General features: G+C 33.4%; 1 protein-coding gene across 1 annotated transcript in view; it reads right to left on the bottom strand.

Moving 5' to 3' along the window:
* LOC149795651 (WD repeat-containing protein 91-like) overlaps positions 1–14,481 on the bottom strand; it is a 101,416-nt gene that overhangs the window by 80,114 nt on the left and 6,821 nt on the right. Inside the window, exons 2-4 of the mRNA XM_089965475.1 lie at positions 7,172–7,436; positions 4,800–4,922; positions 2,166–2,248 (exon numbers count right to left, since the gene is read on the bottom strand). Of these exons, the coding sequence (XP_089821601.1) occupies positions 2,166–2,248; positions 4,800–4,922; positions 7,172–7,436 (471 nt within the window). The remainder of the gene's footprint in view (positions 1–2,165; positions 2,249–4,799; positions 4,923–7,171; positions 7,437–14,481) is intronic.

Here is a 14,481-nt window from a genome sequence, read left to right as displayed (position 1 = left end):
ATACTGGTCAAAGCCTTTCATAAAATATTGGTCAACGCCTTTCATAAATTATTGGTCAAAGCCTTTCATAAATTATTGGTCAAAGCCTTTCATAAAATACTGCTCAAAGCCTTTCATAAAATATTAGTCAACACCTTTCATAAATTATTGGTCAAAGCCTTTCATAAATTACTGTCAAAGCCTTTCATAAAATACTGCTCAAAGTCTTTCATAAAATATTGGTCAAAGCCTTTCATAAAATATTGGTCAAAGCCTTTCATAAATTATTGGTCAAAGCCTTTCATAAATTATTGGTCAAAGCCTTTCATAAAATACTGCTCAAAGCCTTTCATAAATTATTGGTCAAAGCCTTTCATAAAATATTGGTCAAAGCCTTTCATACATTATTGGTCAAAGCCTTTCATAAAATATTGGTCAAAGCCTTTTGTAACTTATTGGTCAAAGCCTTTCATAAATTATTGGTCAAAGCCTTTCATAAAATACTGGTCAAAGCCTTTCATAAAATATTGGTCAAAAATATTGGTCAAAGCCTTTCATAAAATATTGGTCAAAACAATTCATAGATTATTGGTCAAAGCATTTCATAAATTATTGGTCAAAGCCTTTCATAAATTACTGGTCAAAGCCTTTCATAAATTACTGGTCAAAGCCTTTCATAAAATACTGGTCAAAAATATTGGTCAAAGCCTTTCATAAAATACTGGTCAAAACAATTCATAGATTATTGGTCAAAGCATTTCAGAAATTATTGGTCAAAGCCTTTCATAAATTACTGGTCAAAGCCTTTCATAAAATATTGGTCAAAGCCTTTTGTAACTTATTGGTCAAAGCCTTTCATAAATTATTGGTCAAAGCCTTTCATAAAATACTGGTCAAAGCCTTTCATAAAATATTGGTCAAAAATATTGGTCAAAGCCTTTCATAAAATATTGGTCAAAACAATTCATAGATTATTGGTCAAAGCATTTCATAAATTATTGGTCAAAGCCTTTCATAAATTACTGGTCAAAGCCTTTCATAAATTACTGGTCAAAGCCTTTCATAAAATACTGGTCAAAAATATTGGTCAAAGCCTTTCATAAAATACTGGTCAAAACAATTCATAGATTATTGGTCAAAGCATTTCAGAAATTATTGGTCAAAGCCTTTCATAAATTACTGGTCAAAGCCTTTCATAAAATATTGGTCAAAGCCTTTTGTAACTTATTGGTCAAAGCCTTTCATAAATTATTGGTCAAAGCCTTTCATAAAATACTGGTCAAAGCCTTTCATAAAATATTGGTCAAAAATATTGGTCAAAGCCTTTCATAAAATATTGGTCAAAACAATTCATAGATTATTGGTCAAAGCATTTCATAAATTATTGGTCAAAGCCTTTCATAAATTACTGGTCAAAGCCTTTCATAAATTACTGGTCAAAGCCTTTCATAAAATACTGGTCAAAAATATTGGTCAAAGCCTTTCATAAAATACTGGTCAAAACAATTCATAGATTATTGGTCAAAGCATTTCAGAAATTATTGGTCAAAGCCTTTCATAAATTACTGGTCAAAGCCTTTCATAAAATATTGGTCAAAGCCTTTTGTAACTTATTGGTCAAAGCCTTTCATAAATTATTGGTCAAAGCCTTTCATAAAATACTGGTCAAAGCCTTTCATAAAATATTGGTCAAAAATATTGGTCAAAGCCTTTCATAAAATATTGGTCAAAACAATTCATAGATTATTGGTCAAAGCATTTCATAAATTATTGGTCAAAGCCTTTCATAAATTACTGGTCAAAGCCTTTCATAAATTACTGGTCAAAGCCTTTCATAAAATACTGGTCAAAAATATTGGTCAAAGCCTTTCATAAAATACTGGTCAAAACAATTCATAGATTATTGGTCAAAGCATTTCAGAAATTATTGGTCAAAGCCTTTCATAAATTACTGGTCAAAGCCTTTCATAAAATATTGGTCAAAGCCTTTCATAAAATATTGGTCAAATTCTGATAGGAGATTAGGAGAGGTAGCATTTCAAAGAAGTTGCAAATAACAATTATGAAAAAAGTGAACGACACAGGGCAAGTGAAAGACCATACCATAAACTCAATTGATGTTACAGCCACATGACCTAAAAACTGTGAGTGTCCTTGTTGACATGAAATTAGTAAAAAAAACAAACCTGTTTTTTAAGAAGTTCATTTTCCTCTTGCAGCATTTTCTGCCTCCTGTGGTCATGTTCAAAATTGAGCAAGGCTGGCTCTGGTGGACATGGTCAAGGATTGACTATCAATACACAACATTCACACCATGCCATTAGTAAAGCATATCACACTGATATTACACAACATTCACACCACAACACCATGACATTAGTAAGGCATATCACGCTGATATTACACAACATTCACACAACATCATGCCATTAGTAAAGCATATCACACTGATATTACACAACATTCACACCACAACACCATGCCATTAGTAAAGCATATCACAATGATATTACACAACATTTACACTGTAACAGGCTATACATGGTCACCAGTATTAATGGTGGAGGAAGAACCCAGGAAAACCCAGGAAAGAACCACTGACCCACGAGAAGCCCTGGCAAGCTTTCTCACATAGCCACATTGTCTGAACCCAAGACTCGAACCCACGCAGACAGAGGTGAGATGGAAGTGATCCATAACGGTGAACGCTTTAGACCACTCGGGGCCCCAGACAGATCATGGTCAGCCAAATTAATTTATATTATCAGACAATGAACACAATCTGTGTTGTGCTTAGGTGTGTAGAAGTGTCTAAATAATGGGTTATCTCTCTTTGTCTGGATATCCCTTAGGTATTCCTCTAAACTCTATAAATTACCATTTTCCTATGTACTGTTACCTTCAAGCAAAACAGTTAAACAAGGAAATTGTGTTTCTAGTGGTAAAATAACTTCTCAAATCAGAAACCTGAGGTTACTGTATATACCCCCTTATAAGTTGAGTCAAACTGAGGTTACTATATACCCCCTTATAAGTTGAGGTTACTGTATATACCCCTTTATAAATTGAGTCAAACAGAGGTTACTGTATATACCCCCTTATAAGTTGAGGTTACTGTATATACCCCTTTATAAATTGAGTCAAACTGAGGTTACTGTATTTACCCCTTTATAAGTTGAGGTTACTGTATATACCCCTTTATAAGCTGAGGTTACTGTATATACTTTATAAGTTGAGGTTATTGTATATACCCCTTTATAAGCTGAGGTTACTGTATATACCACCTCATAAGTTGAATCAAACTGCTAACAACAAAGCTCTTGATGAACTATAACATAATGCACCTGCAGATCAGGGTCTGTATTGTTTGCTCTGCTCATTATTCTTTACAAACTGCACAGACCCAGATCTGTTGACAAATTACGCAACAGTAGATCTGGGTCTATGCAGTTTGTAAATGGACTTAACTTATAAGCAAGCATATAAAGTAGTACGAGTTTTCAATGTGAGCCTACTCCAACCAGCTGCACCTGTGTCAGATGGCCTAAAGCTATTGCATAGGTTGCTTAGGAGTATATAACACCAAATCAACAAATTACAACAGTATGTTAAATAAATTACATTAGCACTCAGTTATTTACCTTTTTTGACTTACAATGGCAAGTCAGGGACCTGGAATAATCAGGCTACCACTTCAGCAAATGTAAGGAAATGGAACTAGCTTCCTTCAGGCATCTTTATAATTTCTCACTAAAGCATGGTGTCCTGAATCAATTATAAGTAGTTTGACTCCAACATCAGTAAAATATTATGAATTTTTCTTATTGATTTTGTTAGTATTATTACCAACTTTGTGAAAAATAAACTTTGTTCTAGAGATTTATCATGATTGAGATGCTGAACTCACTGAAGCAAAGTCTGTTTCTTCCTCCATAGCCCTCAAAGCTTACAATCTGCTCATATTTCTTTTGAAAAATGTCCCAGTGTTATGATTCAGAAATTAAAAACTAAATGTTTAATAATAAGTTTCTTATCATGTGAGGAAACTTAAATGTCTAATACTAACTCTCTTATTATGAGACAAAAACTTAAATGTCTAATACTAACTCTCTTATCATGAGACGAAAACTTAAATGTCTAATACTAACTCTCTTATCATGAGACAAAAACTTAAATGTCTAATACTAACTCTCTTATCATGAGACGAAAACTAAATGTATAACGCTAACTTTTTTATCATGAGAGGACCGGTCCAGTGTCTAAGTGGTTAGAGCGTCCACCTCAGATGGGGGACATCATGGGATTGAACACCAGACTGAGTCATATCGAAGGCTTATAAAAATGGTACTAGCAGCTGTCTTGCTTGGTGCTCAGCATTAAGAGGCTAGTGTTAGGACTGGTTGACCTGGTGTCAGGATAATGTGACTGGATTGGACATGATGCCACATGTCAGTGGCATTATGTCCCAGTGCTAGACATCACTATAAACTGCCACACTGCAGATATCATAGCAAAAAGACTGATGTTTTTTTTAAAAGCTACATTAAAACTCCAAATCATACACACATTGACATGAGAGGAAAACTAAATGTCTAAATGTATAACACTTTCTTAACATGAGGGGAATACTAAATGTCTAACACTTTCTTATCATAAGAGGAACAGTTCCTATTGCAGAATTTAACAGCTACAAACTCTGTCATCATCTAATATGATGTACACGCTTGTGACAAAAAATGTAAGAAACAAACATTTCTATGAATATCATAAATGAAATTTCTTAATATAAAAATAAGTACATATTTCTGCAAAAAGGATATGCATGGCCTGAAGAACTACACTGAGAAAATTATGCAGAGATAGGAAGAATGTGTCCTGCCACTGGCGAGAAAAATACATGGAAAAGTGACTATTCTCTTCACGGTCGTGCACAAATGGAAAAGCTGAAAGTAAAGCGGTACATGTTATTCTTTTTTTTTAAAGATGTAAATCTTTCTTGAAAGAGTACTTAATTAATTCAAACATGTAAGAAGATAACTTTAAAGTAAAAGAGTTCTTTGCAACTTTTGCTGCCTTTAAAAAGTTACTAATTCACAAGAAACAAAGGAGTTCCAAAGTGCCCAAGATCACTCACATGACAGTGACATCTGCCTAATAGCCATGAGAGTGACATCTGCTTAACAACCATGACAGTGACATCTGCCTAATAGCCATGACAGTGACATCTGCCAAACAGCCATGACGGTGACATCTTCCTAATAGCCATGACAGTGACATCTGCCTAACAGCCATGACAGTGACATCTGCCTAATAGCCATGACAGTGACATCTGCCTAACAGCCATGACAGTGACATCTGCCTAACAGCCATGACAGTGACATCTGCCTAATAGCCATGACAGTGACATCTGCCTTACAGCCATGACAGTGACATCTGCCTAACAGCCAAATACAAGAGCAATTCATCAAGAAATATGGGTCATTAAGATACTGAAATTTTGCCCAATTTGTTGACTGCATATTTTATGTTTCAAGTTTTCTTCATTTCACTGTATCTTCATCCAAGCAATATCATGTCTCCAACATTGAAAGGCCTTGAATGACAAGATGCTTTCTGTCAAAGTAGGTCAAATTTCATTCTGCTGTTTATGAGATAAAGATGTTCATATGTTGTTCTGGTTTTTCTTTTACTAATGTGACCATATTGGATGGTGAATTGGCCTAATCTGTCCAAAATTTAAAGCCCTTCATGTCAGTGTGCTCTCTCTCATATTTGGTCAAATTCTGTTCAGTGCTTTTTGTGAAAAAGTTTTTTTTTAAACACATGCTATTTTTAGTAATTGTGGGCAGATAGGCATCATTTTCACAAATCTGAATGACTTTCAATCCAGGATATTATTTTGTCAAATCTGGTTTAATTTTTTGGGAGGTCATTTCCAAGATTGATTTATTTATTTTTTTTATTAATGGTGGCAGTATTTTAAGTGTTGCATATCAGGCTGCAAACAAAAAAATGTTATTTAATCTGCCTGAAGGAAGCTTTGGGTCTTCTAACGATGCATTGTTATTCTGAAGTTCCAGAAAGACACCGGTAAAGTGACTTTACAATATGCCCATCTTCAGGTGATAACATTTACCAAGTTTCATGGCAATCTATCAAAAACTGTGGCACTAGTTGTGCTAATGAAATTCTGTCATACACTACATTAAGTTACAAGAGATTCTGTCATACACTACATGTACATTAAGTTACATGAGATTCTGTCATACACTACATGTACATTAAGTTACATGAGATTCTGTCATACACTACATTAAGTTACAAGAGATTCTGTCATACACTACATTAAGTTACATGAGATTCTGTCATACACTACATGTACATTAAGTTACATGAGATTCTGTCATACACTACATGTACATTAAATTACATGAGATTCTGTCATACACTACATTAAGTTACATGAGATTCTGTCATACACTACATTACGTTACATGAGATTCTGTCATACACTACATTAAGTTACATGAGATTCTGTCATACACTACATGTACATTAAGTTACATGAGATTCTGTCATACACTACATTAAGTTACATGAGATTCTGTCATACACTACATTAAGTTACATGAAATTCTGTCATACACTACATGTATATTAAATTACATGAGATTCTGTCATACACTACATTAAGTTACATGAGATTCTGTCATACACTACATTAAGTTACATGAGATTCTGTCATACACTACATGTACATTAAATTACATGAGATTCTGTCATACACTACATTAAGTTACATGAGATTCTGTCATACACTACATTAAGTTACATGAGATTCTGTCATACACTACATTAAGTTACATGAGATTCTGTCATACACTACATGTACATTAAGTTACATGAGATTCTGTCATACACTACATTAAGTTACAAGAGATTCTATCATACACTACATTAAGTTACATGACAAAAAAGGGCAATAACTCCTAAAAAGAACTGCAAAAAGCAAAGTGATTTGTCGACATGTGCATATTCAGCAGATAACCATTATATTTACAGTTTCATGACAAGCCATCAGAAACTGTGGTAATAGTTCCACTAATGAGACTATGAGAAGGATGGAATCAAATGGATAGACGGATGTTTATATACCCTTTGCCTCATCATTAGCAAAGACAATTTGACATACCAAACCACTCTTTAAACTCAGATTGAGTCTGAAGTGTCTCAGTCATCTTTTCAAAAAATTCGATAATTTTATCTTGTTTATTGCTTTGTGCTGCATAGACAAGGTAGAACTTCAGCAGGCCAACTTCAAGCTTACGAATGCTGCTACAAAATCTCTGCTCTAGACGAGAAAAGAGACGATGATTCAGGAAATTCCAGTAATCTCTCAAATTTGCAAGATCATATGAGCCAATATAATACTGAATCTGCTCAGTCATTTTGTCAACCTGAAATATAAAAACAAATTTAATTTAACAAATTTGTTTTTAATTATCAGTCAATACAACAGAATACAGGTAATTTAATTCTGACACTTGAAATCTTGGTAATTTTATTGCATCAATAATTTTCTGAGGTATGTTACTATGACAAATTAGTTGAACAAGTTTACCTATAGCTACAATCACGAGCACAGCAAATATATATATATATATATATATATATATATATATATATATATATATATATATATATATATATATGCACATTAGTTTCTGTGAAATCTGAGGACTGCAGGAATATCATATTATCTGCAATCAAATATACAAGACCCCCTTTCTGATGAGTACACCTTTTATTTTGCCAGAAAGTAAAATACTTTAACATTTAGCACAATCTAACAAACATTAACAATGAGTTTAACCTTGAGTGAGGACTGACATACAACCAGACTGACATACAACCAGACTGGCATAATGATTTACTACTACAATGAAAGTGATGGCATTAGATAATCAACGACTATTTGCCTTCCATAAAGTATAAGGGAGCTGCTATATTTTAATCATTATTTGCTTAGCAAAGAAAGTAACATTTTAAAGATTTCAGTGACAGGGGACAGAAAAGGTTGAATAACCTATTAAAAGTAGGATAAATCATGTAACTGTTGGTAGCTCTGTGATTTTTTGGTTTTTTTTTAGCGAGACTACATTCTGCCATCAAGAGAAGGAGAGAGTGACATACTTGTTATGTTTTAGAGATCATTGGCGTATTTTTTAGACTATGGTAACCTGCAGGACCAGGCTAGACAGGCCACAATAATTATGAGTTGCCTCCCTTACACATTTCTTAAAAAATACATATATCCAACTGATTTAAATTTTGCATGCAGAATGTGTCTAAAGAAACGAGCTGTATAAAACTGTTTCAAACACTGCGCAATGCATCCAAGATCGGCATAAAATGGACATGTAAATCTTAAATATATATGAATACACAAAAGCCCTACTAGTTTATACAACAAATATTCATGCCTACACATATGCTCTTCTTGTGTACAAACTAATCTGCACAGAAGCCCTCCTGGCATATAAAATAAATATGCATTCCCACACAGAAGCCCTCCTGGCTTATAAAATAAAAGCTGTCAAATTGGTATCAATTTCATTACATCTTACGTCTTTGAGTGAAAAACACATTTTGATTTGTCCATCCATTCAGGATTAGTCACAACAAGATTTTCAAGATGGATAATGGCTGTCAATTGGCACCACTTTCATTAAGAGTAAACAATACATCTTAAGTCTTTGAGTGAAAAACACATTTTGATTTGTCCATCCATTCAGGAGAATAGTAATATCAAGGTTTTCAAGATGGCTGCCATTGTACACCATTTTCACTTAGGACCATCTAGACATGGGATGAAGGTGTGTGTGTTTCAGGTTTTATGACAATCTTCCATGTAGTTTATGAGCAATAGCAATAACAAACTTGTGCCAACGAATGGTTGGACAATGGACAACAAACCAGCCCATAATTTCTTTTGTCTAAAAATGACCTATTTTTCCTACCTTTAATATATTTTTCAAGACTGCATATGAAACACTTCAATGATATAGCTTTTTCATATCTGGTCTGGTGACCTGTGTTATTACCATAATCACTATTTTTATTAACCAATTAGATTAAAACCTATACCTTCACATTTGGGAGACTGAACAGTATGGCTGAAGAAGATCAATGTGTTCTGAATGATTTGTTTCACTTTCAAATTTCTGAAAGCCGCATTTCTATTGGCCAATTCAAAGGTCACCAGAACATGACCCATAAGCAGTTGCTGTCAGATCTTCATGTAGGACAGTGGAGATCAGATTTCAATCAGACTGCAGAAGATTGAGCAAGCAGAACCTTGCCACTTTTGTTTAAACATTAATTATTTCACCACCAATTGAATGTTGTAACAGTTATTGCTAGAAAATGGAGTCAATAATTGGACAATACAGAACTCCCTCATTATAACTCTGTTCATGAATGTTCTAGAAAAATGGGGAAGTGTTTATGAACAGACTGTTACTAGAATTTATTATTTACAACATCACGACCACATACTTTGTTGTCTGCAAAGATCTTAATAGTTTAAAAATCTCACCATCAGTAATAGGAAGCTTTAGTTCTTCAACTTTAAACTGAGAAATATTTGCCTGGCAGTAATGTTAACTTAACTAAAAAGTAGTCACATTTTTAAAATCATCAAAAAAAGCTTCCAGTGTCAACCTGTGCACAACAGATTTGTTACTACTGACATAATGATTTATAAGAGATCAGGATGATCTTGGATCATCTGTACAAAGACTTCTCACTTTGTTACTTTAGAAAGATTTTTGAATTTGTGTTTAAACTATTCCTTGCTGAAATGTACAATAGTAGTATGGCTTTCCACAGCTTTGAGAGATCAATATAGATTGTCAGCAGTATTATAAGCATTACTATTAAAAAATCATTTCATACTGTTATGTATATTTGTGAGTTTAACTTTTGTCCAAGATTGTAAATTGTATTTTGGATAATGTAAAAAATCATTTCATATTGTTATATTTGTGTGTTTAACTTTTATCCAAGATTGTAAATTGTATTTTGAATAATGCAAACAGAATGTTTACAAAGACAAGTTTGGTTCATAATTATAAGTTGTAAACAACTTATTTATGTAGCAAAAGTTTATGGTTTACAACAGAACAAGGTTTATCTGTTGGAAATCTTCACATTCTATTATGTTATACGTCAAGTGAAATATTGTATATATTTTTGATAAATAAATAAACAATTCCTGTTTTAGGTCATTTTGTGGGAATCCTTTTTTTTTATCAGAATTTACAGTTGTGTTCAGATATAATTTAAAATGAATTTTTTATTTTTATTATTCATTGGAATTACTAAGTGCTTATTGACTATTGAACTATTACACTACTTCAGAATTATTGTCAACTCATTCGAAAACATTCTGGACTGCATCACTCTCATCCATCAGGACATTCAACACAATAGGAATTCTTCAGAACATTTTTGGACTTGTTATGGGACATATTTGGGATTTAATTCACAATGTTGTGTCTCTTGAATTTTCATGTACTGTTGAGAAATAAATTACTTGCTGATATTACTTAAATTGCCGGTTTCATTCTTTTTCTTTTTTTTCCCTTTCTTCTACATAATTTCCAACCTAGAGTCATAGCAAGATAATAACACAAGGCTTTCTGGTCTTACATTTGTGAAATTATATGCCTAAAAAATATCACCAATATCAACAAACAACTTCGTTCTATACCATTCAGCCTACCTTGAAGATTCTTGGAATGATCTTTATTTGGGCATTCTTATAAAACTTGATTTGTGGAATAATAATAATAATAGAAAAATAGCGATGACATCACAATGTAACAAACTGGAGCCACCATATTTTGTTTAGTTTCTTCTTTGGATCTCATCACATGCCACAGGAATGATGGTAGAGCCCAGTCAAGGTTCTCATGGGCTAATCCGTTCAGATAACTGAGGGGGTCAAAACATTGTTTTGGTAGTTGATATAATTTAAAAAAGCGAAAGCTGTGAGGAATGAGTCTTAGAGAAAATTTTGATCACTGTATCGACTTCTGACACTCTTAAAACTGGTATATCAATACTTTCTTACTGCAATACACAAGATTATCAAAGCTTTCCACCGCTCTAAGATGCCAATAATTATTTTTAGCTTTACAGCAAGCTCTATAGTCATCTTAGTTATTAGCTTTTACAGCAAGCTCTATAGTTATCTTAGTTATTAGCTTTACAGCAAGGTCTATAGTTATCTTAGTTATCAGCTTTTACAGCAAGCTCTATAGTTATCTTAGTTATTAGCTTTACAGCAAGCTCTATAGTTTTCTTAGTTACTAGCTTTACAGAAAACTTTCTAGTTACCTTAGTTACTAGCTTTACAACAAGCTCTCTAGTTATCTTAGTTACTAGCTTTACAGCAAGCGCTATAGTTTTCTTAGTTACTAGCTTTACAGAAAACTTTCTAGCTATCTTAGTTACTAGCTTTAAGCTCTCTAGTTTTCTTAGTTATTAGCTTTACAGCAAGCTCTCTAATTATCTTAGTTACTCGCTTTACAGAAAACTTTCTAGTTATCTTTGCTATTAGCTTTACAGCAAGCTCTCTAGTTATCTTAGTACGAGCTTTACAGCAAGCTCTATAGTTTTCTTAGTTACTAGCTTTACAGAAAACTTTCTAGTTATCTTAGTTACTAGCTTTACAATAAGCTCTCTAGTTATCTTAGTTACCAGCTTTTGCAGAAAGCTCTCTAGTCATCTTAGTTACTAGCTTTACAGTAAACTTTCTAGTTATCTTAGTTATTAGCTTTACAGCAAGCTCTATAGCTATCTTAGTTATTAGCTTTACAGCAAGCTCTCTAGTCATCTTAGTTATTAGCTTTACAGCAAGCTCTCTAGTTATCTCAGTTACTAGCTTTACATCAAGCTCTCAAGTTATCTTAGTTACTAGTTTTACAGCAAGCTCTCTAGTCATCTTAGTTATTAGCTTTACAGCAAGCTCTCTAGTTATCTTAGTTACTAGCTTTACAGCAAGCTCTCTAGTCATCTTAGTTATTAGCTTTACAGCAAGCTCTCTAGTTATCTTATTTACTAGCTTTTGCAGAAAGCTCTCTAGTCATTTTAGTTACTAGCTTTACAGCAAGCTCGCTAGTTCTCTTAGTTATTAGCTTTACAGCAAGCTCTCTAGTTATCTTAGTTACTAGCTTTTGCAGAAAGCTCTCTAGTCATCTTAATTACTAGCTTTACATCAAACTCTCTAGTTATCTTAGTTACTAGCCTTACAGGAAGCTCTCTAGTTATCTTAGTTATTAACTTTACATCAAGCCCTATATTTATTTTAGTCATTAGCTTTACAGTATACTCTCTAGTTATCTTAGTTACTAGCTTTACAGCGATCTCTAGTCATCTTAGTTACTAGCTTTACAGCAATCTCTAGTTATCTTAGTTACTAGCTTTACAGCAATCTCTAGTCATCTTAGTTACTAGCTTCACAGCAAGCTCTCTAGTTATCTTAGTTACTAGCTTTACAGCAAGCTTTCTAGGTATCTTAGTTACTAGCTTTACAACAAGCTTTCTAGTTATCTTAGTTACTAGCTTCACAGCAAGCTCTCTAGTTATCTTAGTTACTAGCTTGTTTACAGCAAGCTTTCTATCTCAGTTACAAGCTTTCACATCAAGCTTTCTAGTTATATCAGTTACAAGCTTTACATCAAGCTTTCTATCTCAGTTACAAGCTTTCACATCAAGCTCTCTAGTTATCTTAGTTACTAGCTTTATAGCAAACTCCCTAGTTATCTTAGTGACTAGCTTTACAGCAAACTCTCTAGCCACCTTAGTTACTAGCTTTACAGCAAGCTCTCTATCTCAGTTACAAGCTTTCACATCAAGCTTTCTAGTTATATCAGTTACAAGCTTTACATCAAGCTTTCTATCTCAGTTACGAGCTTTCACATCAAGCTCTCTAGTTATCTTAGTTACTAGCTTTATAGCAAACTCCCTAGTTATCTTAGTGACTAGCTTTACAGCAAACTCTCTAGCCACCTTAGTTACTAGCTTTACAGCAAGCTTTCAGTTACTAGCTTTTACAGCAAGCTTTCTAGTTATCTCAGTTACAAGCTTTACAGCAAGCTCTATAGTTATCCAGGTTACTAGATTTGCAACAAACTCTCAAGTTAAATTAGTTACTATCTTTACAAGCTCTCTAGTTATATTAGTTACTAGCTTTACAATAAACTAACTAGTTATATTAGTTACTAGCTTTACAACAAGCTCTCTAGTTTTCTTAGTTACTAGCTCAACAGCAAGCTTTCCAGTTATCTTAGTTACTAGAATTACAGCAAGCTTTCTAGTTATCTTAGTTACTAGAATTACAGCAAGCTTTCTAGTTATCTCAGTTACTAGCTTTACAGCAAACTCTCTAGTTATCTTAGCTACCAGCTTTACAGTAAGCTCTATAGTTATCTTAGTTACTAGAATTACAGCAAACTCTCTAGTTTTCTCAGTTACTAGCTTTACAGCAAACTCTCTAGTTATCTTATCTACCAGCTTTACAGTAAGCTCTATAGTTATCTTAGTTACTAGCTTTACAGCAAACTCTCTAGTTATCTTAGTTATTAGTTTTACAGCAAGTTTTCTATCTTAGTTACTGGCTTTACAGCAAACTCTCTATTTATCTTAGCTACCAGCTTTACAGCAAGCTCTCTAGTTATCTCAGTTACTAGCTTTTACAGCAAGCTCTCTAGTTTTCTAAGTTACTAGCTTTACAGAAAACTCTCTAGTCATCTTAGTTACTAGCTTTACAGCAAACTCTCTAGTTTTCTTAGTTACTAGCTTTTACAGCAAGCTCTATAGTTGTTTTAGTTACTAGCTTTACAGCAAACTCTCTAGTTATCCCAGTTACTAGCTTTTACAGCAAGCTCTATAGTCGTTTTAGTTACTAGCTTTACAGCAAGCTCTCTAGTTTTCCTAGGTACTAGCCTTTGCAGCAAACTCTCTAGTTTTCTTAGTTACTAGCTTTACAGCAAACTCTCTTGTGATCTTAATTACTGGCTTTACAGCAATCTCTCTAGTTATTTCAGTTACTATCTTTTATGGCAAGCTCTCTAGTTTTCTTAGTTACTAGCTTTACAGCAAACTCTCTAGTTATCTTAGTTACTAGCTTTACAGCAAACTCTCCAGTTATGTTAGTTACTAATTTTACAGCAAGCTCTCTAGTTATCTCAGTTACTAGCTTTACAGCAAGCTCTATAGTTATCTTAGTTGCTAGATTTGCAACAAACTCTAGTTTTCTTAGTTACTAGCTTTACAGCAAACTCTCTAGTCATCTTAGTTACTGGCTTTACAGCAAGCTCTCTAGTTATTTCAAATACTATCTTTTACAGCAAGCTCTCTAGTTTTCTTAGTTACTAGCTTTACAGCAAGCTCTCTAGTCATCTTAGTTACAAGCTTTACAGCAAGCTATAGTCA

Source organism: Sinohyriopsis cumingii, chromosome 7 (assembly GCF_028554795.1).
Source record: "Sinohyriopsis cumingii isolate HCF-2022 chromosome 7, ASM2855479v2, whole genome shotgun sequence".
Taxonomy (NCBI): Eukaryota; Metazoa; Mollusca; class Bivalvia; order Unionida; family Unionidae; genus Sinohyriopsis; species Sinohyriopsis cumingii.
Note: the sequence above shows the minus strand (reverse complement) of the source record. Positions and strands in the feature narration are given on the sequence as shown.